The sequence below is a fragment of the Myodes glareolus genome, chromosome 12, assembly GCF_982192425.1.
Source record: "Myodes glareolus chromosome 12, mMyoGla1.1, whole genome shotgun sequence".
Lineage (NCBI taxonomy): Eukaryota > Metazoa > Chordata > Mammalia > Rodentia > Cricetidae > Myodes > Myodes glareolus.
Genome location: NC_142037.1, coordinates 22350517 through 22376050, shown reverse-complemented (window position 1 = coordinate 22376050; position 25534 = coordinate 22350517). Strand labels below are relative to the sequence as shown.

The following is a 25534-nucleotide window of genomic DNA, read 5'->3' as shown; positions in this document are numbered from 1 at the left end:
GTGTTCCAGGCACGCACCATACACCTCATCAGAATGATTTCTGATTGCTGTTCCAAATGATTACATTTTTACAAAACAGGTGTACAGTAAAAATACACTGATCTGCCATGTGGTGGGGGCTCACATCTGTAATCTCAGCACTTGGAGGAGCCATGGCAAGTTTGAGGTAGCCTGGGTTACACTGTGAGTTCCAGGTTATAGCTAGGGCTAGAGAGACAGATGGTGTCTCAAAAAAACAAAGGGGGCTGGAGATGTAGTCCTGGTTAGGAATTTGGTTATCTAGAATGAACAAAGATTTGGGTGTGGTGGCAGAGGTCTGTAATCCCAGAAAGATCAGGAGTTCAAGGTCATTTTAAACTGAGCAAATTCTAGGCCAGCCTGTGCTACAGGAGACCCTGTCACAATAAAACAACAACAACAACAACAAAAAACCCCACGAAAACAAACAAATCATCAATCAGGCCTGCAGAAGGCACAGCGTCCTTGTGCTCTCAGGTAAGCTCTGGGAACCTGGATGTCAAACACACAGAGTTATTCTTTCAAACATCTGGGTGGGAGCAGATATAGTTATAACCTGTTGGCCTTTGTGCTTTCTGTGTGGCTGAGACCACATGGGATCCTCCCCCAGCCCCTTAACGTGAGCTTGTTTTTCCCAGACAGCCTACAGAACCCGTCTTTGTGGAAAGTGCCGCACACAGTCAACCTACAGACCCCATCTTTATGGAAAGTGCCGCACACAGTCAGCCTACAGAACCCGTCTTTATGGAAAGTGCCGCACACAGTCTATAGACCCCATCTTTATGGAAAGTGTCGCACACAGTCAGTCTACAGACCCCATCTTTATGGAAAGTGTCGCACACAGTCTACAGACCCCATCACATGTACTTTACAAAGAGTTTCTATGTAGTCATGTCCGATCTTTATTTAACTTACTTGGTGCTTTGTTGCACACGGAACTGAATTAATTATCACCAGGAAACTTTTCACCAAATTGTGCTATGCTTAATTATGATGCCTAAAATAAACTACGTAGGGTCAGACTCCAGAAGTTTGATCCAGCACCAGATAGTCATGTTGAACTGGACTGCTTTCGTGCCTCTCCTCTGCTGGCCTTGGTGGTCAGGAGACTGTATCCCAGCAATCCCCAACCTTGGCTAATACAAGCTCTACATATACTTCTTGTTGTTGTCTTTGGTTTCTCAAGACAGGGTTTCTTTGCGAACCCCTGGCTGTCCTGGAACTCACTCTGTAAGCCAGGCTGGCCTTGAACTCACAGAGATCTGCCTGCCTCTGCCTCTTTGGTGCTGATGCTCTGGGCACAAATAAGCTTTCTGCTTCAAGCTGGTTTTGCTGAGACATTATAACACAGCACAGAACTACGGCTAACATGGTGCTGTAGCATCCTCCTCGGGAGCCCTTGTCTTAGTCTAAGAAAGAGATTGTGTCTTGTCTTCAGCTGTTGCCGGGGAGTGTGGTGACAGGAACTGAGCATGTACTCAGAGATACTACGTCAGCTTCCTACTGCTAGAGCACAATGCCTGAGAGAATTATTAGGGAAGAGGTGTCCTTGGACTCATGGTTCTGAAGGTTCCAACTTCAGAAGGTCAGGGCCTGTTTTGGGCCCTTGGTAAGTCTGCCAGCGGGTGGCACTAGGGAACATTCGACAGGCAAACAGGTGTAGGGGTAAGTGCATGAACTGACTCCCACTGTGCACATCCCCAATGACCTAAGGACCTCCTGACGCCTATGTTTTTCTGGAGGTGAGTCAGGAGAGGGTGTGGTCATTGGTAGAGAACCTACTTAGAATGTCCCAGCGCCTGGGCTTCCTTCCAACACTTCAAACAAGTTCACCTAAGCAAAATCTGGGAAGAAACGCACACAGCCAACAATGCTTCAGCCACCACTGTTTTAGTGATTTTTTTGAACTTTTCCAAATGTGCTCAGGGGCAGACCTTCCACTTAAATGAGAGTAAGAAGTTAGCTCACAGTTTAATGCCTGGAGACTAGGCCCTCCCTTTTCCTCCTCAGGCTTGGCTTGAGCCAAAAGCCCATAAAACTGAGCCCGTGTGTACTTGAAGCTCCCTGAGAACTGGCTAAGATGTCACGTTCCACCTCCTGCCGTGAATCGAGACCAATGGTTTTCAAAAGTGGAAGAATCACACCAAAGAATTAAATTGCTAGAAAGCTGAGACCATCCATATGCTCAGGAACAGAAGAGAGTTTGGTTTCTGGAACCCGGAGGCCCCTCAAATCTCTCTCTCTCTGTGGACCTGAGAGGTCTTCAGGGTGCAGATTGGGAGCATCCAGGCTGAACTCAGAAGCAGGGTACAGGGTCAGCTAAAAGAAGGTCATCTGAGCACCACAATTACGCGCTCAAGAACCATACTGGAGAATAATGGATGCTTATAATTTGCTTGTATATCGAGGAAGTTTTAAAAATAACATGCTTGCTCTAATTTACTAATATGAAAATAGTTTCTGCCTCTATTCAAAATAGCCTTAGATATGTAGTGTCTACTTTGAAAAATACAAATATATTTAAAACTCATGTAGCTGTGCCTTGGGGAAAAGTGGGCAGCGGCGGGGGTGGGGAACGATGTGGGGGACAGATGCAGGAAGCCGGGAGGTGGCGGGCAGTCCCCGGCATCAGCGCCCAGCTGGCCTGTCGTTGGGCCCGAGGAGCAGTTTGGCTCCTGGCTTGTCCATGCTGGAGTTGGCGCTGTCCGAGGCCTTGTCCGGCTCGGGCACGCAGGTGCAGCCCACCGGGATGGTGACGTAGTGTTCGGCGTACACTGAGCGGCCTCCTGCACAGGCCGCGGTGCGGCGCAACACTACGGCTGGGGAGTAGACGGGTGCGCTGCGGTAGCGGAAGTCCTCCTCACCAAAGAGCCCGGTCAGGCAGCCTCGGCACAGGCAGTAGGCTTCAGGCAGGTACCTCGGGAAGCGAGCAGGGTCGTAGGAAATCCTGCCGACAGAGCAAAAGAGTGAGGTCTGCGGCAGAGGCGTCACCGCGAGTTCAAGGCCAGCTCGGGCTACCTAGCAAGCCAGGCCGCACGAAGACTTGAGCAAGGCTGGGGCCCACAACGCATCCAGCAGTTGGCATACTGGGAGGGCCTACCTGGAACAGTTACACCACTATGGGGTGAGCCCCGACCTAGAAAAGATGGCTCTATCATGGCACTTGACCTCTGTCATATCTGAGATGCTGGATGCATCCCTGATGCCTATAAAACTGCCCTGTGTCAGAGCTGGAGAGATGGCTCAGCGGTCAAGAGCACTGACTGCCCTTCCAGAGGACCTGCGTTCAATTCCTAGCACCCACATGGTGATTCACAACTGTAACTTCAGTTCCAGTGAACTGGACACCCTGACAGCCTCACACAGACACACATGCAGGTAAAAGTGCGGCACACAAGTGCAGCTGGGTGGTGGTGCATGCCTTGAGGCACAGAAAACGCTCTTGTGAGGCCAGCCTGGTCTACAGAGTAAGTTCCAAGCCAGTCAAGACCTTCACACAAAGAAACTGTCTCAAAAAGACAAACAAGTCCACAAACAAAAGTAAAAACCACCAAGTATATATAAATAGATAAATTCTTTTTTAAAAAAGAAAAGAAAAAAACCCTCTTCACCTGGTACCACACACAGGTGACCACAGTATCCTCCCGGGCTGTTCTGTCAGCCCTGAGGAGCCATCTCTGCGATTGCAGCTCCAGGCCTGCCAGGCTCTGCAGCTGGGATGCTTCCGGTCCCAGCTCCCGCAGACAGCCGCACCTGTGCCGCAGGCCACGCTGCGCTCTCTGAAGGAGCTAAAGCAGCAGCGGGAGATGAGCGTGCTGCCAGGAGGGCTGGCTGGGGTATTTGAAAAGTGAAAATAATCTTAAATTCCATCACTTTGATTTGTCTCCAAGTTTCAACTCAGAAGCCAAATGTAAATAGCTCCAGGACAGCCTGTGGCCAAATCCTAGGGGAGGCCATAGGTCAGCTACATCAGGTGGCTCACTTGGAGACAAAACAAGCCCAGGACAGCCAGCAGTCACCTACGCAGCTGCAGAGGGTCATGGGCAGGAATCCAGGATACCGCTCATGAAACTTCTATATGCCTACATCCATGTCCACTAATCTGTGCATCTAGAACACAGGCATTCCCTTATGGGTCTGCTCTTTCTAGAGACCCTCACGTCCATTAAATCTGAGCCCTGACCTTGCTAACCTGTCCAGTAGCAGACACACCTGAAGATCTACTATGTGCTAGCATGGGATGCACCAAAGAGTAGCCTGAGCCCAGTGAAGAAAACAGAAGAGAGGGAGAGGGATGGGCTTGGAGATCTTTCTGTTCCTGGGTGGGCAGGGGAGATCACAGGCCACATCCCTGCAGAGAATGGTGCCAACCCTGGGCCATGCTTTCTCCTTCATCCTTAATACTAATGAGGACATGTGCCAACAAAATTCCTCCCTTTGACAGTACATTCAGAGCGCCCATGTCAAGGAGGGGAACTAGTCTGTAAAAAGAAGGTTCTGGGAATGATGGTGCTGTCTGAGGGGGTGGGATTTGGGGGCCAGGAAGGTCTCCTGGGCATGGAACCCTTCAACTTCCCTCTCACGCTGTTCTAGGGACCAGAGAAATGGCCGGGGCGAAAGCTCATAACTGGGTGGAGAGATAAAGACAGACACTTCTAAAGCAAACACATGGATTTTGCCTGTTTGTGCTTCCCGCCAACACAAAGTAGGTGAAAAATCTGCTTTTAAAGTTTGTTTCAAAGTTGGAGAGATGACTCAGCGGTTAAGAACACTGGCTGCTCTTCCAGAGGACCCAGGTTCAATTCCCAGCACCTATATGGCAGCTTACAACTGTCTGTAACTCCAAGATCTGATACCCTCACAGAGATAAACATGCTAAACATGCAGACAAAATACCAGTGCAAATAATAATAATAATAATAATAATAATAAAGTTTGTTATTACTGTTTGCTCAGTTCTGCCATTGGGTATGGGAGCAGAATAGACCTATCTCCCTCTCTCCTGACACTCCCTTTCACCGAACATTTGAAGGGAAAGGAGTCCTAAATAGCTAGATGCATAATGTCTCCAATTATTTTCAGCATTTATCCAACTCCTATCTGAGTCCTATTTCAGGCAGAACACCTGTGCACACCAGAGACGTGCGGTAGAAAGAGCACAAATAAGCGGAAATGACCGACCCAGATCAAAGGGGTCAAAAGGGCATTTGGAGTGGAGGACAAAGTGAGAGCTGGGGAGTGTGGAGCGGGGGAGCACAAGCTGAGAGGTCAGAGTGGCGAGTGATGCCCAGGCCAGGACCAGTGACGCTTTAGAAAGATCTTCCCAATTTCATGGCAGAAGCATGCCTGGGTAAAAGAGGGAAATCTTGGTCAAAGGTGGGAGCTGCATTTTGGGATATGATTTGTATTAAATGTGCTAGCTCATGGGAGTGTGTGGAAGGAGAATGGTAGTAGGGGACACTAGTGTTTGAAAAGGAAGGGTACAGGGTCTGAGTTCAGAGACTGGATCTGCAGGCTGAGAAAGGCGGAGCCTAGAAACGGGGCTGCTCAAAAACTTACAGGGGGTGGAGCCAGTTCATCAGATGTATGGATACAGAAGCGGTTTCGGTCTGCTTGCTGTAACTATAACATAATACTCGAGACTGGGTAATTTATGAAGACTACACATTTACTTGGGTATGATGGTAGAACTGGGGAGGTTGAGGCAGGAAGATCAGCGTACAAGGCCAGAGTGGACTATATAGAATGCTGGTTTCAACCACTCTCCGAAAAATAGGTTTATTTAGCATTTAGCTCAGTTGATCCTGGAGTCTGGGAAGTTCAAGAACATGGATGGCCTTCTTGACTATCTCTCATCATGGGGTGTATCAGCTGGCAAGACAGACCAGTCACCCCAGCTCATCTCTCTCTTTATTATCAGCACATGGAGACCGAGATTCTAACTCGTGAACCTAGAAGGATGCTTTCAAACCAAAGTAGAAGCTGCTCAGTGGTACTGTGAAGACGCAACCAATAACACACAGGATTGGGGAGCCAGAATCCCTACAGGAGACGCCGAGGGCAACACCAGCCCGGCATCCCTACAGGAGATGCCAAAGCCATTTGTGAAAGGGTCGTGAGCAGAAGCATGGGAGTTCCAGGACACCATGCTGCAGACTCTGGTGCAGCCCTGACACTTTGAGCCCCTTACAGTGATCAGTAGGACAGAAAACCACCAACCCCAAATAAGGGACATTCTGGTGACTAGCCAGTCACTTGGGGTTGGATAGTGTATGAGCTGTACACATCCCGTGCACTCTGGTCAACATCTAAAGATTAAGTGATGCCGTTAGACCAGTCCCACATCCAGATCTTCTATAATTTTTTTCAGATTTATTTTACTTTATGTGTGTGTTTAGACTGCCATGTGTGTATGCGTACCACGTTTGCCTGGTACTCTCAGAGGTAGGAGGAGGGTATCATATCCCTTGGGTGAGAGTTATGGCAGTTGTGAGCTGCCATGTGGGCGCTTGGAACCGAACCTGGGTCTTCTGCCAGGGCAGTGAGTGCCCCGATTGCTGAGCCATCTCTCCAGCCTTATCTCCTGATCTTGATCAACAGATGCGTGGGAACATCCGAGTAAGGGGTACATGGAAATTCTTTACCCCCCGAGTAAGGGGTTCATGGAAATTCTTTACCCCAATTTCATGTCAGTTTTTGCTAATTTGAATTTTTGTTTTGTTTTGTGAGACAAGGTCTCACCGTGTAGCCCTGGTCATATTGGAATTCCCTATCAGGCTATCCTCAACTCACAGAGATTTGACTGCCTCTGCCTCTTGAGTGCTGGGATTACAGTTGTGTAGCCCCATGTCTAAGTCTGAAATTATTTTTAAATGAAGAGCCAAAAGAGAAATAGGGTTTCAATTGCTGTGGGAAGATACCATGAACACAACTTTTGTAAATAAAAACATTTAATTTGGGTGGCTCACAGTTTCAGAAGTTTAGCCCATTGTCATCATGGCAGGACACATGGCATGCCAGCAGACATGGTGCTGGAGAAGGAGCTGAGAGAGTTCTACATCTCCATCCACAGGCAACAGGAAGTGAATTGTCTCATTGGGTGTAGCCTGAGAATGTATGAGCCCTCAAGACCCACCTCCACAGTGACACACTTCCTCCAACAAGACCACCCCTAATCCAAGACGGCCACACCTCCTAATAGTCCCACTCCCTTTGGGGGCCATTTTCTTTCAAACCACCACAAGAATAAAAAAAAAAACTTTATAGTTTTTAAATCTCCCGGAGCCTGGCTGAAAACTGAGGCCTCAGTTGTATTAAAGGGTTGCAGCCTTAGGAAGGTTGGAACCACTGGGTTTGGATGATAGGTATGAGGGTTAACACAGGGATGTTGGCGGGGTGGGGTGGGGCGGTGAATGAGCATGTATAGGAGAGAATGATTGTGTGTAAGCACGTATGTGTGAAGAAAAGCATGGGTAGAGGTTGGGTGTGAGATGTGAGAGCATGTGTGGGAGTGTAAGAATGTTCCAGAGGACCTGTGTGTGGAGATTCAAGTGTGAGCATGTATGGTACACAGATATGTTTAAGGGTATGAGCGTGTCTGAATGTGTGAGCATGTGAGACTGAGAATATATGTTTGCGTGTGTTGAGTGTGGGAGCATGTGGGCTCACATGTGTGGTGGCAGGCTAGGGAGCTGGTGGGAGGCACAGCGAGCCAGAGCAGAGGACAAGGCATTTAATCCCACAGCTCCCTGGATAGGGAAAGAAGACGGGTCGCCCAGGATCCAGTGAGACTCCAGGAGAACCAAAGAGAACTCCCAGAAGCCTATTGAGATGAGGGCTTCTCTTTGGCACAGCTGTTTGACCTGAGACCATCATCCACCCGTTCCTGCGCTGTCCAGCATCCTGGGTGTCTTCAGGAGCGGCTGTCTCTCAGGTGCCTCTCTTGCTAGTTTTGTAGGTCAGACTGTTACTGCTTGGGCACCTGGTGGCTAAAGGCTCATCCAACTAAAAATATCCATCTCTGCACTCCAGTTGGTCCCAGGCCAAACCTTTCCACTTCACCTTGAAGCCTTCAGACTAAGGCCAGTGACAAGACTCCCACACCCCCCATCTCCACCTGCGATAGAACGAGGAATGAGCAATAGGGATTTTCAAAACGTCTCTTTGAGACCTGGATTGTTCCCTTGCACAGGAAGGTGCTCGACATGGAGACCAGATGTGCCATCCACAGCAAGGGCACTCACGCAGAGTGACCAGCACCACAGAAAGGCAAGTAGCCCCTGCATTTGTGGATGCCCGGCTTCCTGCCTAATCTGAAAAATCACCAGCCCCTTGGGATGAAAGATCTTGATAAATCCAGATCCCCCTAGCAGGAAAAAATAGAGCCAAAAATCTAAGCAGGGAGAGAAGAATTAGAAATCTAGGATTAGCCGGTTCAGTGACTGTTTCAGGAACTAGCTGAAGATAAGTTAGATTGTAATCTTGAGAATAATCTTGAGAAACAGGGAGTTGACCCCTTGTGATCATCACTGGATTTTTGGAATTTTCTATGACACCCTCCCTATCCCCTTCGGATTACTGGGCTGTGGTTTCTTCCTTTAAAAACCCCTTCTCCCAGTTACTCAGGGTGGAACTCCTCCCCTGCGTGGGTTATGAGTCTCGACCCCAGTGCACTGGTTCCTCTGTTGTCGAATAAACCTCGTGTGATTGCAGCAAGGATGGTCTCTCGTGAGTTACTTGGGGGGTCGTATTATCCCGAGACTTGAGTGAGAGTCTCCCCACACCGGGGATCTTTCAGAGACAGAAGGAGCAAGGCCTCCGTTAAGGACCCTGTCTCTTCCAAGGAAACGCAGCCCAGCAGAAACCCTGCCCCCCCCCCCCCCCCCCCCCCCCCCCCCCCCCCGGCCAGTCCCCGGTTGTCTCTGCAAAACGCTGCTCTGTGCGAACTTGGCGGGGGGACCTGCCTGAAACACATCAAGTTTTCCCCACTGACGAATCTCAGGAGCGGCCCTGGCTCTGTGTGAAGTTTGGCTGGGGTGAGTGACAGCTGCCGGGGCTTAATCCAAGAACAAAGGACAAGTCCTCCAGGGATGATTAGAGGTGGTGGAAAGTGAGCCCCTGGAGGAATGTGAGTGAAAGCAGGGACATAAAAAGAGCGCTCGCCTGGGGCCTGGACACGTAGGAAACAATTCCCGGCGGTTCCGGAGGCGGGGGCGGGGCTCCGAGAACAATGAACATGTTCCCAGTGGGAATCTGCCACCTGATGTGCCATCTGAGGGTCAAGGGTAGCTGGGCAGCCACCAGCACAGTTTGCCACTTTCCAAAACATATTTCCATTTCAAAGCAGCAGAACCCAAGGGTTACGGATTCTCCCTGGGGGAACCCAAAAATTCCCAAGCCCAGGCACCAGGCTAAGGGGTCCTGACCAGAAGTCCAGAGCACCCGTGAGTCAGTGGGGACAAGATGGCCTCAGCAGCCTGAGTCAGCAGCACTGAGAGCCAGTGAGTTCAGCCCAGCAGACTTTCTAGAAAAGGCAGGGAACGGTCAGATAGGAGTCCTGGAAAGAAAATGTTGGTCCGGTCTAGGCACTGACCAGTGACCCAGAGCAAGTCGGCCGCCAGCTGAAGGGGACAGTGTGACAGGAAGGTTACTTCGCCAGCTTCCTGAGGCCTTCGGACCAGGCTTGAGTTTTGGAAAGATCTTGGAAAATTCCCTCCAGCCAGCGTACTCTTTTAGCCTGTCACTGAGATTCCAGCATAGAACTTGGCAAACCAATTCTAAGACTCACAGGGAAGGAAAAGGCCCAGGAACCGTCAGAACAGATTCCAGGGAAAATGAGGGGGTGGACTTGCCACCAGACTGGAAGTGATTAAAAGATAATGGGAAGATGAAGACAGTAGATAATCCCTGGGGATCTCTAGGGATAAGCAGCCTCCTTCACTAACAGCAGAGACTCCTCGGAGAAGGCCCTGTTAGTGCAGGCAAGACTGCCAGCATGGGGCTTACTGAGTCGTTGTATTAGGATCACGCATGGCTCTTGTTTAAAATGAAGGTTCTGGCAGAGTGTGGTGCGTGACACACACACGTCAATGTAGCAGTCAGAAGGTGAGGCAGGAGGACTATAAGTTCCCATACGCCAAGTATGGAACCCTGTTTCCGGAGAGATGTGCCAATCATCACGACTTGTTCATTATATAAGTAGTCATGTACTGAAACCTTACATGGTGCCTCACGAACATGCATAATTAGTGTGCTAGTAAAAATTAACGTATCTTAGAAGAACGGAATTATAATTTCCAGTCTTGTATGCTGTGGAATATTACTTTAACTGTGTAAAGGTGTGTTGCATTTGTTTATGCTGCATTTGTGCAACGATATAAAAATGTGTTGCTTTGCCTGCCTCAGGCACCTGATTGGTCTGATAAAAGGCTGAAGGGCCAATAGCTAGGCAGTAGAGGGGTAGGCGGGGCTGGCAGCTGGAGAGAATAAGTAGCAGGAGGTATCTAGGCTCAGGAAAGGAAAGAAGGAAAGAACCAGGGAGAGAGGAAGATGCCCAGGCTTAGCAGTCAGGCAGCTGCCAGCCACCCAGACACGGAGTAGGACATAAAATAAAAGAAAGGTAAAAAAGGTCTGAGGCAAAAGGTAGATGAAGAGAAACAGGTTAATTTAAGTTATAAGAGCTAGTGGGACAAGCAGAAGATAAGGCCAAGCATTCATAATCAATACTGACTGTGTCATGTGTTGGGGGCTGGTGGTCGGAGGAAGCCTGATACACTTGTCCACCCTCGGAGTGTGCTGCTCTGAGCTCACTCGAAGTCCAGCTGTCTGCTCTGCTCACTTAACTAGGACATTTTGAAGATGAGTCTGCAGAAATATGGCTGCATCGAGCCATGTCTGGCCACATCTGGCACTGGATGGCTAGCCACTGTCACCACGGACACAGTGACAGCGACAACTGGATGACACGCTTCCACGGTGCCTTTTCCATCTGAGCAGACCATCCCCAGACTGCCCTCCATGCTAACAGTAGCTCACACGGAAGGTCATTATAACCCGAGCTGGCACTGCCGTGGGACTTAGTTGTGCTTCACTGGAGGCACATAAGTGAGTTTTGTAAAAATAGCAAGGCTCTTTCTACCCTCACCCCCAGAGATTCTGAATTAATTGCTCTGGAATGGGGCCATGATGTTGCTATTTTTTAAAAAGCCTCCCAGATAATTCTCACAGACAGCCCTGTTCAGGCTGTTTGGCCTCCACATTTAAGAAAAGTAATGAAGCCAGACCCGATGATGCACACTTATAATCCCAGCATTTGGAAGGCTGAGGCAGGAGGATTGCCACAAGTCTGAGGCCAGCCTGGGCTATGTAACAAGGCCCTGCCTTCTATCAAACAAACAAACAAACAAAAATAATAATAAATTAATGAGGGTTTGAGGGTTGGGTGTCTCTCCATGGTACAGTATTGGCCTCATCTGAGAGAAGCTTTAGGCTCCACTCCCAGCACTGGGGGTTAAAAAAGGTGTGTGTGTGGGGAGCATCTGTAACCTTCTAATCTTCCATTTTCCCTTTGGAGCTAGCCCTCCCTGCAGCTGGGGTGGGCAGGACTCTCCACACTATAGGCCTGGAGCAGTGGACTCTGTGGGGAAAGCAGGGGTAACTGGGGACACCGAGGCTACAAACAGCTTCTCTCTAGGGGGAGGCTGTGGCCAGCAGGCCCATCAGCTCCACCCTCCTTCCTTTTGCTAAGGCCCCAGGGAGCCAAAGAGCGGCAGGGTCTGCTGCCAAGAAGCACTGAAAAACCCTCCTCTGGCCCCTAGCAGAAAACACGGCGCCTTTCTCATCAAAGAGGACATGGAAAAATTTGTCAGGGATAGCGGTGTCCTGACCAGGACGTAGATCCCCAAGGGCTTCACCTGGCCAAGGGCAGTTAGAGGTCCATCCTGCTCTAGCTGCTGCCATCTGAACTTGGCAGAGCTGAGGCTGAGCCTGAGGCAGCTCCACGGCAAATGTGGCTCTGCTGCCAATCAGCAAGCTGAGGGCACTAGCAGCAGGCAGGCCCACCTGCCCACCTTCCCTCTCACATGTGGGGAGGGGGCGGGGGGAGATAGAGGTACTGCAATGATGGCGCCTTCCCTCTCAACGCGGGGAAACTGCAGCGGGGTCTGTGGATACTTAGCATCCAGTCCCACGCCTGGCACACAGTGATGCCCCAGCCTGGGGATCCATTTATTCTCCATAAAACCCATTTACCAAGTGGCCGAGCCAGAGGACAGAGTATTAGGAAAGAATTTGGAAGATCACTGTTGGAGGCAGTGGGTCTTGCACAAGAAGAAAACGGAATGAGAATGGCAGCCCAGATCTCTCGAAGGCTTTCATTCTTCTGTCATGGCAAATGTGACAGTCGGAGCAGCTGGGAAGCATCTCTTCAAAGGAAAAACTCCCTGGGCCCACAGGACTGCTCGGCTCTCCAGGGGAAGCTGCAGAATGTGGGTCCGGAGCCATCTTTGATGTTCCCGACCTTGGAACAATGGAGACGTGTGAGGGAGGAGCCCACCTGGCCCAGTGAGGCAGCTGTCACCACGGAGGGGCAGCTCACATACACTAGCCTGGCCTCTTCAACCTAAGAGTTCCTGGAATTTTCTCCTCGACAACTTAGTAATTTGGGGAGATGAGTCCCCGCTCTTTCACCTTCCCAATATGCCATCTGTGGCGGACAGACATCAGAAGGAATGTCACTTCGTGGCCTGTGTGGGACAGCTCGTATTTACCCAAATCCTCCTGTTGGCATGGGCGCACACATTTTATTCAGGTGAGGAGCGTTGAAAGAGGTGTCCAGAGAGTGAAATACTGTCATCCTCTCTGGCAGCACCCTGCATGCTGGAGTAAAGCCCCGGCCGGGGGGAGCCAGCAGCCATCAAAGCGACGGTAATCCGGGAACAATGCCCCATGACAATGAGCTTATTTTTGTCCCTGACAGGTGACAGGTGCAGCAGAGCTGCTGGATTCTGAGAAGCCCACTGGGGGAAGTCAGCTCTGCACTTGAACAAAGTCAAGGTCACTTGTCCATCATATGTACATATTTGGAAGATGCCAACATCTCTTAGTTAAGCTGCTTGGGAAAACCAAAAAAATCATGCCTCCTTTTCTACAGTGACCAACAGGGATGGCAATATTGTGGAGCCTCCAGCCAGACCGACAGCATTCTTTCTGCGTGGGCATCTGTCTTTTTCCCCAAGCCACCCGCTTTGTTCTTAACAGACATTATCCTGATGAGCTGATGTGGGAGGGTCATAGTGCCTGTGCTTCCGTGGCTCATCCAGCACAGGAGATAAAACAGAATCCTGGTTTTCCTGGAAGCCAGGTTGGTGACACTGTCATAAGGTCTTTTTTGGTAACCCACAGGTATGAACCAGAGATGTAGGAAAGAGTGAAGTCACTAGGGAAAAACTTCCTTAGGAAAGGCCTGCCACCCCAAATTCCAAAGGGATGAGAGTCCCTGGGCCACCATCTGGCAGGATGCTTGCCCTGTGCTGCCCCCTGTTGGCCAGAGTTACCACTGCAAGGAAAGATGGATCCCAGGGCTTGGGACTCTGGTGAGGTTGCAGATCTCTTTGCAATGGAGCCTTGGCACAAATTTGAAAGCGCATAAAGGTGGGAGAGAGTGTCTTGAAAAGGCAAACAGTAATGTCTTTAAAGGATAACTGATGTGAGCGTCGTGCCCTCCAACAGTGAACTGCACACTCTCCCTCAAGCCTTGTCCAGCAGATACCTTCCTAGGAATGTCTACACTTCAGATAGCATATTCGAGTCTAACGTATAAACCTGGCACTCTAGGTGAAATAAACAGAGCAGTGAATACTGTATCAATCTCACCGTGCTCTACTCCCCTTCTCACAGATGATCCAACATGAGATGGAGTGAGCCCGGTATCCTGACATATCACAGGTGACCGTGCAGGGGTCCCTTGCACACAGCATGGATGTCCCTACAATAGCTAAGATGGCTAGCAAGCGGCTGTCGAGAGGGCAGTATGCACGGTGTGGAGCAAATGTCTCAGGAAGGACAGGGTTTCATGGCACTACTGAGATTGTTGGCATTTTAAAACTTATGGGTTTCTGGAATTTCCCTCTTAGCATTTTCAGTTACTTTAGGAAACTGAAGTCGCTGAAAATGAAGTCAAGTGTGAGGGCGGTGGAAGCAACGGTGCTCTTGGTTTCTATACATTTCTCTAATGTTCATCTATTTGATGTCTGAAGCAGGGTAATGCTATGTAGTCCAAGAGTCTCCCAAACACGATCCTCCTGCCTCAGCCCCTTGAGCGCTGGGATGGCAGGTATGTGTACACACCTTGCTGCCTCTGAGTTTTAAATTTTCTTTAAAAAGATTTGCTGGGCAGAAATTGACGTGGATGACACCTGTGCACAAAGCGGCACTCAGGGCTGTGGCTCCCTTGCTCCTTTGCCGGCTCCTACAGCCCCTGCTAACATCTGCTGGGTGATTAGGACCTTAGGGTGCCATTGGGGGAGATGGCATAACTAACGGACGTCTCACAGGGCGAAGGGCTGCTTAGATGAGCCATCCTGTCCATCAGTCTGGCCTTTTCTCCTCAGCCTTTACAACAGCAGCACACACGGCGAGCAGGCCACAGTTGGTCAGAGCCCAGTACCACTCGGAGTGCCCAGGTCATCACTGGGCAGGGGTGACCCTGCCTTCTCGCTAACAGAGTAACTAGAGACCGCACCCGCGCCGCACTGGTACATTCTGAGAGTGGAAGGGTCTCAGGCACTGAGGCTATGCCATGCACCTGTGGGCAGATGTGGTCACCCCTTACTCCCTTGCTAAAGTTACACCTTCAGATATCTGGTGGCCTGTGTGTCTGGTTTTTGTTTTTTATAGATAGCATTTCTCTGTGTAGCCCTGACTGTCCTGGAACTTGATCTGTAGACCAGGTTGGCCTTGAACTCAGATCCACCTGCCTCTGCCTCCAGAGTGCTAGGATTGAAGGCGTGCGCCATCACTGCCTGGCTCTGTGTGCCTGTTTCTAAGTCACGTGTCCTCCCCAACCTTTGCTCTTAGGTCTGTTCCACCAGGATGTTTGAAGAGGTGGCAAGGCCACTCCAGCGTCTGGTGTGGGGCAGCCAGGGTGCCCAGGACAGGGTGGGCTACGGAGACAGTGCTCACATCACAAGTGCTGGCTACAGGAAGTGGGACTTCTTCCTATGGAGAGCTCTGGAAGGCAGAACTTTGAACTTGAAGTTACCTTGGAAAGAGGAAAAATCAGGGATATATGGACTCACCTCAGGGGGTTGCCGGAAGAGTGCACAGACCACAGAATATTAGAAGGGACTTAAAGGGTCCCCCGGCACCTGCCCACAGGCCTGTGGCACATCTATTTGCTGTTGGTTGCCAAGAGCCAACAAAATTGTTTGTTGTGAAATAAATTTAGGTGTAGACTCTTAGAGTCTTGGGGCTGGGGGAAAGTTATATATATAAAAAAAAAACAAATAAAGCCTAAAAATAAACGATTTTGCATTATTCATATCCTAGAGAAAATAATTTTTTTTTAGCCTACTACTAGAATAAACAAGCTAAAATTGCTTAGAGTACTGGCAGGTGTTTATCTTTGGAGTGCCATCATACAAGCTAGTGTGTCTTTAAACTTTAATAAACTCCAGTGTCCCAGCAATAGAGCTCTGAATGTATTAATCTGCTGTTTAAAAATCTCCCTGAGCAATCAAGTTGATCTATTTTTGGCATTTTTGTTTTTTAAGCAAAGGAGAAACAAACACATAATGCCACGAGGTGAAAGAGAAAATATTTTTATGCTCTGGGAGATGAATGATGCTTTCCTAATAACGCGCTGGGCCCTGCCGGATGGATGAAGTCAGTGGTGTCCGGTATCCCAGGTCTACTGTTTTGGGTTAGTTACCAGGCAACAGTCTCTTAATGTCCAAGCTGTGACGTCTTCAGAGCTCAGCCCAGCCATGGGGTCACAGAGCTCTGAAAAGCCCTCCTCAATGTCCACAGCACCCCTTCTGTGAGCCCCAGCCTCGACCAGCAAACAAGCCCCTCACACCAAGGCTCTGGGTCTCGGAAGTCGAAGCTGCATTTCTGCAATGTCTGCCTTTTCCTCTGGGTTGGAAGCCAACCTTTCTCCCCATTTAACAAAGAAAATGCCTCCAGTAGGCACACTACCACAGATCTGTCACCCCAGATACTTGGAAAGCTGAGGCAGGAGGATCATTTGAGCTCAGGAGTTTGAGACCAGCCTGAACAAAATAATGAGACTCATATCTTAAAAAAAAAAAATGTAGCTGGGTGTGGTCATGTTAAGCTTTGGTTCCAGCACTCTGAGTTCCAGGCCTGCTGGAGCGTCACACCGAGAGCCTGACTCGGAAGGAAGAGAAGAAAGAAAGAAAGAAAGGAAGAAAGGTATCATTATGTATGTATGCTGTCAGTCTCTCTTTCGGCACTAAAGCGACTGCATGCTAGTTGCACCTTTTCCCTTGAGGAATGCCTACGGATCTGCTCCTGTGATCTAAACGCTGCCTCCCCCTTCAGAGTTCTGTTTTATGCAACTCACAGTCTATTGGTGGACACAGTGATACTTTCCAACCCTGGTTGCTCAGCAGCGACTAATATCCTATTCAGCAGTCATTTGGTACATGGACACATGGGTCTGCAGGAGAGATGCTGAGAAGTCAGATCATGGGTCAGGTGTATATAAAGTGTGATACAGGTGTGCAACCACTGAGGAGGTGGAGCAGGAGATCAGTTGAGCCCAGTGCTTGAAGCCAGCCTGGGTAACAAGTCCCCCTCAATACAAACTTTTGGATGATTACAATCCCCATTTCTTTCTCTCCAAGTCATCCCAATCACACGCCTCCACTGCACCAGGGCTTCCTTCTTCCTCCACCTTCACCAAAGAAGCCTGATGATGGCTGCAAAAAATCAAGTTTCTCACTTTGGTTTCTACATGTGTTTTGCTCCCTTGATTGCAATATACAGCTCTTCACTCGGAGAGAGCCGGGTCACGTGGTTTCCCTTCCACGGAGTGCCTGACCTTGGCCCATCTTCCCTTGAGGTCACTGGCTTTATGGATTTATGGTTCTGGCTCTTTGGGAGAGAAGCTCTTTGTGACTCGGTAGCAAACATTTCTTCCCTGGCTTGCCCTGTACTCTAGTCTGTTTTGCCAAGCGACACAGCATGTAATTATATAACTGATTTTCTTAATCTTATCTTTTATGATGTCTGGGGCTGTGAGCTGCTAAACAAGCCTCCTCCACACCAAGATTATAAATAAAATTGCTCGTGTTTTTCTTCCTCTTTGTGGCCTTATTTTTTTACACTTAAATCTTTGAATCATCTGGAATTTGTTGTCACATAGGAGTGAGATCCAACCATATTTTCTTCCAGCTGGAGACCCAGCTGTCCTGAAACCAGGATCGCCACTCCCCAAACACAGTAGCCTGCTGATAGTTCAGTGCCTGCTTTAAACCCCGTATTCCACCTACAGCGGTCTTTCCTGTGCTGTGGTATTTCTAACTCTGCACTTCCTTATTTCTTCCTTAGCACTCTGCTTTGCCTGTAAGAACGTGGTCATTTCAGTCCTCCATCACCATAGGGAACAGCTTTGGGAATTCAGGAGAAAAGCAAGCTCCCCAGACACTCAGGTCCTGTATAGACAATGGTGCTGAATTTGCACAGAACCTACGCATACCATCCTGTAGGCTTCAGGCATCTCTACACACCTAACACAGCCATGCTCTGTACACTGCCGCACCATGTTGCTTAAGGAGTAATGATGAGAAAGATTATGTATTCGCAACAGAGGCTAGTTCTCTCAGGTGTTCTTGATCTGCAACTTGTTGGCTATGTGGATGCAGAATCTGCAGATCTGAGGAAGGTTGAGTGTGCTACCTCTGTAGCTGGTGCCACTCCTGCACCTGAGATGGTGGAATTTGTGGGGAGCTGGTGGAATCGGGGGGGCGTGTCCACTCAGGCCACCAGGGCTCTCAGAAGTCCCTTCCTCGGCCCTCTCACAGATGAGGCTCTGTACTTTCTGGGTTGCACTTTTTCTATCCTCCTCCTCAACTCAGGAGGTGAGGGACAATGTGGGGAGCACACAGAGAGGCAAGGCAACGGGGCCAGCTTCAACTGTCAGCACCTGCAGCAAGGGCCCGCCATGGTCCCCTAAAGCCCAGCTTCCGTCCAATCAGGGTAAGCGACCTGAAGGATGGGGATGACCACACGGTCAGCTCACCAATGCTGCTAAATACTGTGGAAGAGGATGAACAAGGGGTCAGGAGCTATCTGAGCTGGCCAGTGACAGATGGGAGCAGCCCCACCAGATCTAGTTACCCCAGGTATGGGGGCTCACCAACCACTTCCCTCCCTGCCCCTCCCCTGCTTTCCGATGTGGCCATGGAAGACACCAGGGTCGGCCTGCAGCAGGAACAGCTTGCCCTAATGTTCTGTAGGTGCTGGAGTGAAGAACTCCCAACTGGTCCTCAGCTTTGCTCTTTCCTGTCCACGTCCTCTCAAAGGCACCAGGCTTCACGCCACACTTCCTCTTCAAACACTTATCACAGACTATGCTCTACAGCCTTGGCCAGAGCCGTAGGAGACACGCCTACAGAGGACTTGAGACTTGCTGCGTGTTTCCCGTGTATATTGAAGATCAGAGTGGCCTTTAGGCCAGCCTCAACTCCAGCACTGCTTCGCTGAAGAGCTAGGATGGGTGCCCCCATGAGCCTACTTCCACGTGGGTGGAACTGTGAGAAGGGACGGACCACAGCTGATCTTAGCCTGAAGAGCAGCCAGTCCAGGGGAGGATGTAAACTTCAGCTTCCTAGGACAGCCTGAGGGGCTGGGCAATGAGGGGGTGGGTTGGGGTGGGGTGTGGGACAACGTGGGGGGTGTAGTTCGAGGGAACTGACAAAATCAGTCCCAGAACACTCAGGACATAGGTCACACCCTTGTCCCTCCCGCCTCTACTCTCTCTCTTTCCACTGCGCTGCTTCAGCCTAGGAGGTCCTGTCACCTGCGAAAGCGCTGCCGCAAGCCACACCTCTCACTGGAACCAGCTACAATTTGCATTAACCCTTTTTTCTTTTGAGTTCATTACCTCATGTGTTTGTTTTTATTTACTTATTCTGTGTTTGAGGTGGTAACCTTGTATATGGAGGTCAGAGGACACGTGCTGGAATCTGTTCCCTCTTTCTACTGTGTGGGTCCTAGGGATCAAATTCGGGTCCTGAGCCTTGCCAGCAAGCGCCTTTATTTGCCGAGCCACTTGTCGGCCCAGGTCTATGTTATAGTAATGGCAAACTGACTAATAACATCCTCTCTGGAACACAAGAGTGGTGACCCTATGTTCTTAGTAATCAAGAGACATGTAATTCCAGCACTCAGGAGGATCTCTGCGAGTTTGAGACCAGCCTGGTCTATAGAGAGAGTTTCAGGACAGCCTGGGTTACACAGAGAAACCCTATCCCAAAACAAAGCAAAAACACTCTACTTAGCGGTGGGATACTTCTCCATCTCCAGCACGACAAGGCAAACAAACAGCAAAGCCTTGTGGGTAGCGTTCTGTAGGTGCCACACCCTTCCTCTCTCCTGGCCACAACTGTCCTCCCCTAGAGTCCACCCCCATCCCCTCCTATCGTGCCGGTCTTTCTCATCTTCAGGGCAGTGTGAGGGTTCCCTCCTCTGCCTTCTGACACGAGTTCAAGGAAAAGTTACCATGTCTGCGCAGGCCAGTGTGGCCACACTTCTTACACAGCCCATACTTCCCTTTGGCATGCTCTTCTTTGGACCCAACCCCTGGATTAGGCCATCCTCAGAATCTGGCCTATCTTCCACACATCTTGAATGTCACTTTCACTCCCAAAAGATGTTCTCTCCCTCCCTCCATCAATTTAAAGCTACCACATATTGGAAGCTTCTCTTGTCACCCCATGTTCCCAGTCACCTCCAAATGACACTCCCACAGGCCTCCTATGCAAAACCCTTTACAGAATTAATGAAGGGTCATTTGGCTTGGTCGCTCATGATGTATCTGGTAAACAACAGGCGGTCGATCGGTATTTATTGCATAACAAATGCAGGAAGAGCTGGTAAGAGGACACAGTATTTCTTTGAAGAACGTGACAGACCTCTGTAGAGACCAATCGCTCCCAATTTAGCTATCCCATCTGCCTCTCCGGGCTCCTCCCGGAGCTCACCGACCAGTGGACACCAGCCCCACCGGGACTGACGCCGGGGCTCGCCCCGACAGTTCCACCCTGCCCCACCCACCAGATCCGCCACGCCCACCTGCTCATCAGACCCCGCCCCTCAGCCTCCAGATGGCCCCGCCCCATCCCTCTACTCCACTCGATCCCCGCCCGCCTATCCCTCAGGCCCCGCCCCTGCCCGGGGCAGGCTCCACCCGGCCCGCCCGCCCCGCCCTCTAGGCCCCGCCCCAACGACTCCACCCTGCCCCACCCACCTGTCCTGCAGGCCCCGCCCCGCCCCTCAGGCCCGCTCACCTGTACGCCCAGGGCGAGACGCTGCGCAGGTTGGTGGGCGGCCGGAAGCGGCGGTCGGCGGCCCTGCCCCCGGCGGGGCAGCTGGCGTTGCGCGCCTGCTCGCGCGGCCCGAGCTGCAGCGTGTGGTGGAAGGCGCTGAGCACGCCGGCCGCCAGCCGTCCGTACAGCTGCTCCAGGAGCTCCTCCGGCCGGTCCGCGCAGTCCCGCGGCCGCGCCGGGCGCCTCCCGGTCCTCAGCGCGCCCGCCGCGCGGCCCGGCGCCAGGGCCAGCAGGAAGCCGACCGCGAGCATCCAGACCTGCGGCGGGACAGGCCGCGCTCAGCGTCGCGGGAGCCGCCCGCCGCTCCGCACACCGTGAGGCCCTACCCGAGCATGGGCGCTGCGCGGGCCGGCCCCCGAGCGCCGTCCCCACCCGCTCGCCGCCCTCGCGGCCCCCGGGGCCCGGCCCGCCGCCGGCCCGCGCGCCCTCTACCCCCGCCGCCGCCGCCACCCAGAGCCGGAGCCCGCGCGGGGGGCGGCTGGGGGGCGCGCGTGCACGTGTGCGTGTGCCTGCCGGGCTGCTGCGCGGCGGGCTGCGAGTGCCCGTGAGACGCCGCTCCCGGCCATCACCCCCCCCGACCCTCAGCCCCAGCCCGGCCTGCCTCGGCCATGCCGTCGCCGGTCCCCCCCGAGGGCGCTCACCAGTGTCCCCAGCATCGCGTCGCCGAAATGCTTTCCAGACTTGTTAGGAGGGGGGCTGATGGCTCTTGAGCGAAGTAAATAAAGGCGCCGCACACGCGGGGCGTGTGGCCTGCGGGTTGGGTGTTGCCCCCACCGAAGTGGACTGGCGCGGTCCGCTTGGCTGGAGGAGGAGGTGGTGACTGGCCTCGACGTCTCGGCACCGACCAGTGGGGCGGCGGGGATGCAGTCGGGAGGCCGACTTTGGCTCAGAGGAAACGGATTTCTCTAGGCATTAAAAGCAGTCCAGGAACTGGACAGGCCACTTGGAAATGAATGAACTCAAACCTAGATGAACTCTCCTCCTTGGGACCTCGTCTTCTGCGATTTCATAGTTCGAAGAATTATATTAGAGATTAAAAAATAAAGTTATGTTCTGTGAGGCGAGAGGAAACTGTTTCCCCCTTAATACTCATAAAATGACTCCGTGCCTCTTATTCAGCTAAAGGCAGAGTAATAAATACCCTCCCCCACCTGACACACTGCTGTAAGTGGGCATCTCTTGGTCTAGTTTTACAGTGTTGGAGAAGTCGACCATGATATTGTGTGAGCAGATGTGTAAAATGAGCCTAAAGTTCTGTGAATGAACCAAGGGAAATCAGCCCAAATGAAGGACCATATTGTATCTCAAGATCTCAGGAGAGCTTGCTCACCTCCTTGTCCATTCTACAAAGCTAATGAATACGGTTACTTTTGAGCACTGACGCTTTGAAAATAAAAACAAATGGTTGACACAATCTGAAAGCTTTTTGAAAGTGTGCAAAATAATAATTTTTGATTCCCTAAAATGGCTTGCAGCTTTGGGTTTTAACCAAATTGTAAACCAGTAAACTGCATTTCTGTTATGCTGTGCAATAAAACACTTGCCTTCGCTGTTTTAAAACAAATGCTTTGTAACTGCGTCACCGCTAAAGTCCTTCGAACGTGACTGCTCAAACACTTTACAGCTCTTAGGAAACACTTTCCGACTAGCACATCCATTGTTAACATTATCTCATTTCTAGGAAAAGGGGAGTAAAGGCGTCGGCACTCAAATACTGCTTATTTTCTGTTTGAAAAACAGTGTAGGAGTATTTCCGGGGTGAGCTTGTCATTACCAGAGTTCCATGAACGACTCACCGGTCCTATTACAGCATCTTTTCATGTCCATAGTGGCACAGGACCAGCCATAAAAGGACCTTCCAGTGTCTGATCACTGGACAACTTCTCCCTCTCCTAGATTTCCTTCAATGGTTTTCAGTTTGTGGAAGGTCTCCGTTCCCAAAAACATACTGATCGGAGCATCAGCTTCATTTGTGATTAGATAGTGGTGCAAAACTTACAAACAGGTGCACAGTACACTGTAACAGGAGTTCTTCCCAGGTCTCAGCGTTTTGTGACAAGATATAAGTTAATAACTAGTCCAGACTTGGGGTTGGGGAGATGGCTCAGTGGGCTTACCATGCAACACTGGTGGGCCGGGTTCTATGCCTCTCCACAGAGTTGTCCAGCCACCACATGCATGTCATTTCACACTTACAGTAATCTAAACAAATACATACAGTAATCTAAACAAATACTCTAAAGATTAATCCAGTTAAGAGCACTGTCTGCTCTTGCAGAGGACTTGTGTTTGGTTCTTAAGCACCCAAATGGTGATGTTCAACCATCTGCAGCTCCAGTTCCATGGGATTGATACCTTCTTCTGACCTCGGAGGACACCTGGTACACAGACGATGCTGCACAGACACATGCAGACAAAACATTCATAAACATGAAAATAAATAAAAATTTAAAAAATGAAGTCTACATTAATCTATGTTGATAGAAAAAGAGGTGCAAAGTACAGTTAATCTCACTGTGCCCCTCAGGTAATGGTGTGTGTTTGATGTTCTGTACTGTCTCCACTAGCGTAGCTATCTAGAGTTAGCTTGATATTTTCGTTTTCATCCCTTGCTCCACTCAGCTGCCCCAAGTGCAGCAAAAGTGCAAGACAGCATGGACCAACCTTGATGTGCCCACAGAGGCTACAAGAGAGCCATGTCTCCTGGAACTGCTGTCACAGCCATTGCTTAATACGGGTGCTGGGAACTGAACGCTAATCCTCAGCACGAAGGACGGACGCTGGTAACTGCTGGGACAGAGTCTTAAGTCATTATTTGGCACTGTAACTTCCAAAGCCGAAGTGTGATTGGCTACTTCCATGCTGTCCTTGGAGTCTGAGTAAGTTGTATATGCAAAAATATTCTTTGATGCTCCCTCATGTAGCATGAGCTCCTCCTATTCATGGCTGAGTCTAGCGCCTGGATCTTGCATTGTTTTCACTGCTTAATCCTGCACCATCAACTTGTACAATACCACCTGGTTCTGAGTGTCCACTGGAGTTTTTGTCTTTCCCCGCTTTGTCTGTTGTCAGCTATCAAATTGTGTGGCTGTATCCAGGGTGTCTCCTCATCAGAAATAGCTAACTACATCCCCGTATGTGATTCCAGCACCCATGTATGTTCTGTTCCGCACTTCTTTAACTTTATCTGTCTTCAAATCATTCCTCATGGACATGTCACTCTTTAATTCTCCCTTCTAGCCGTTTCCTGGCTCATCTTTATTATCACTCTTACAATCCCTTGGTGTGCTTTTCTTTCGCAGTACTTGCCTGCACTAATCCAACTCTTAAAAAAAAATTAACTTGGACTGGGGAGATGATTCTGTCAGTAAAGTGCTTGCTATACATGGCAGAGCACCTGAGTTCAGTCCCTGGAATTCATGTAAAGCTGGGATTAGCAGTTGTCTCAGATTAGCATTTTTTTAATGGCTTGGAGAAGTGTCCCCCAAGGTCCATGTATTCAAGGCAGGTCACTGGGGCTGTGTCTTTCCTGTGGTTCTGGGTTACCCATCAGATGAATGAGTTGTTCTGCCACATGCTTCTGCCATGATGTACTTACAGTACTGTCTTAGTATTCTATTGCTGTGAAGAGACACCATGGCCATGGCAACTCTTATAAATGAAAACACTTAATTAAGGCTGGCTTACAATTTCAGAAGATTAGTCCATTGTCATCATGGCAGTAAGTATGATGGCGTGCAGGCAGACATGGTGCTGGAGAAGTAGAGAAGTAGCTGAGAGATCTACATCCAGATCTAGGCTTGGAACAGGCTTTTTGTTGTTGGGTTGTTTTTGTTTTTATTATTATTTTGTTGCTGTTTTTTGTATAGCCCTGGCTATTCTGGAACTCATTTTGTAGACCAGACTGGCCTTGAACTCACAGAGATCCACCTGCCTCTGCCTCCTGAGTGCTGGGATTAAAGGAGTGCATCACCAGGCCTAGCTGACAATGGGTTTTTTGAAACCTCAAAGCCCACTCCTAGTGACGCACTTCCCTTTCAAATAGTGCTACTCACTGGTGACCAAGTATTTGAATCTAAGAGTCTACAGAAACCATTTTCATTCAAACAGGTGTCAGCACAAGCTCAAAGCAATAGGACCAAGTAATCAGAGACCAAAATCAATGTAGCTTCAAGCTACGATAAACCTTTCCCCCACTACAGGTTGGTTATCTCAGGTATTTTGTTATGGTAGTGAAAAGCTAATTATATTAGTTATTTTTCTCATCACTGATCAGATACTCGATAGAAAGCAACTTTAGGGGAAACATTTATTTTGGCTCAGTTTGAGAAACACAATCCATGACAGGAAAGGCATGATGGCAGGCGTGTGGCAGGCAGCTGCTTGTCAGAGCTCAGTGGACCAGGAGACAGAAGCAGCCTATGTGTCAGTGACTCACTTCCTCCCACGAGGTGCCACCTCCTAAACATCCCACCTCCCTGAACACCATCACCAGCTGGGGACTGGATGTTCAAGCACATGAGCCACTGGGGAGCATGTTCCATTCAGACAATAACACTGACTAACACAGCATCCAATACAAATACCCTATTAAATTTTCTACCTCTATTCCCTTTTCCATGGCCACTTTTTTTTTCTTCGAGACTGTAGTTTTGGAGCCTGTCCTGGAACTAGCTCTTGTAGACCAGGCTGGCCTCAATCTCACAGATTCTCCTGCCTCTGCCTCCTGAGTACTGGGATTAAAGGTGTTAGCCACCACCACCCAGCCCAAGGCCACTACTTTCTATCTGTTCTTATTATATCTCTCATTTTCTTCCATAGACAGAAGAGCAGTCACCAGATGAACACTGACCCGCTGGCACTCAAACTTCTACACTTTGGATCTTCCGTGCTGCATGTTATGAGCCTTCCTGACCCCAGGCATTAACTAGCTACCACCTCTGCTC

General features: G+C 50.1%; 1 protein-coding gene across 1 annotated transcript; it reads right to left on the bottom strand.

Moving 5' to 3' along the window:
* Nucleotides 1-1892: 1892 nt before the first annotated feature.
* Il17d (interleukin 17D) lies at nucleotides 1893-22351 on the bottom strand. The gene is made up of 3 exons (XM_085698583.2): nucleotides 21230-22351; nucleotides 20550-20845; nucleotides 1893-2965 (listed from the first exon to the last, which is right to left on the bottom strand). The coding sequence occupies exons 1-3, from the start codon at nucleotides 21242-21244 to the stop codon at nucleotides 2647-2649; spliced, it is 630 nt and encodes a 209-aa protein (XP_085554709.2). The 5' UTR covers nucleotides 21245-22351; the 3' UTR covers nucleotides 1893-2646.
* Between the last annotated feature and the right edge of the window lie 3183 nt (nucleotides 22352-25534).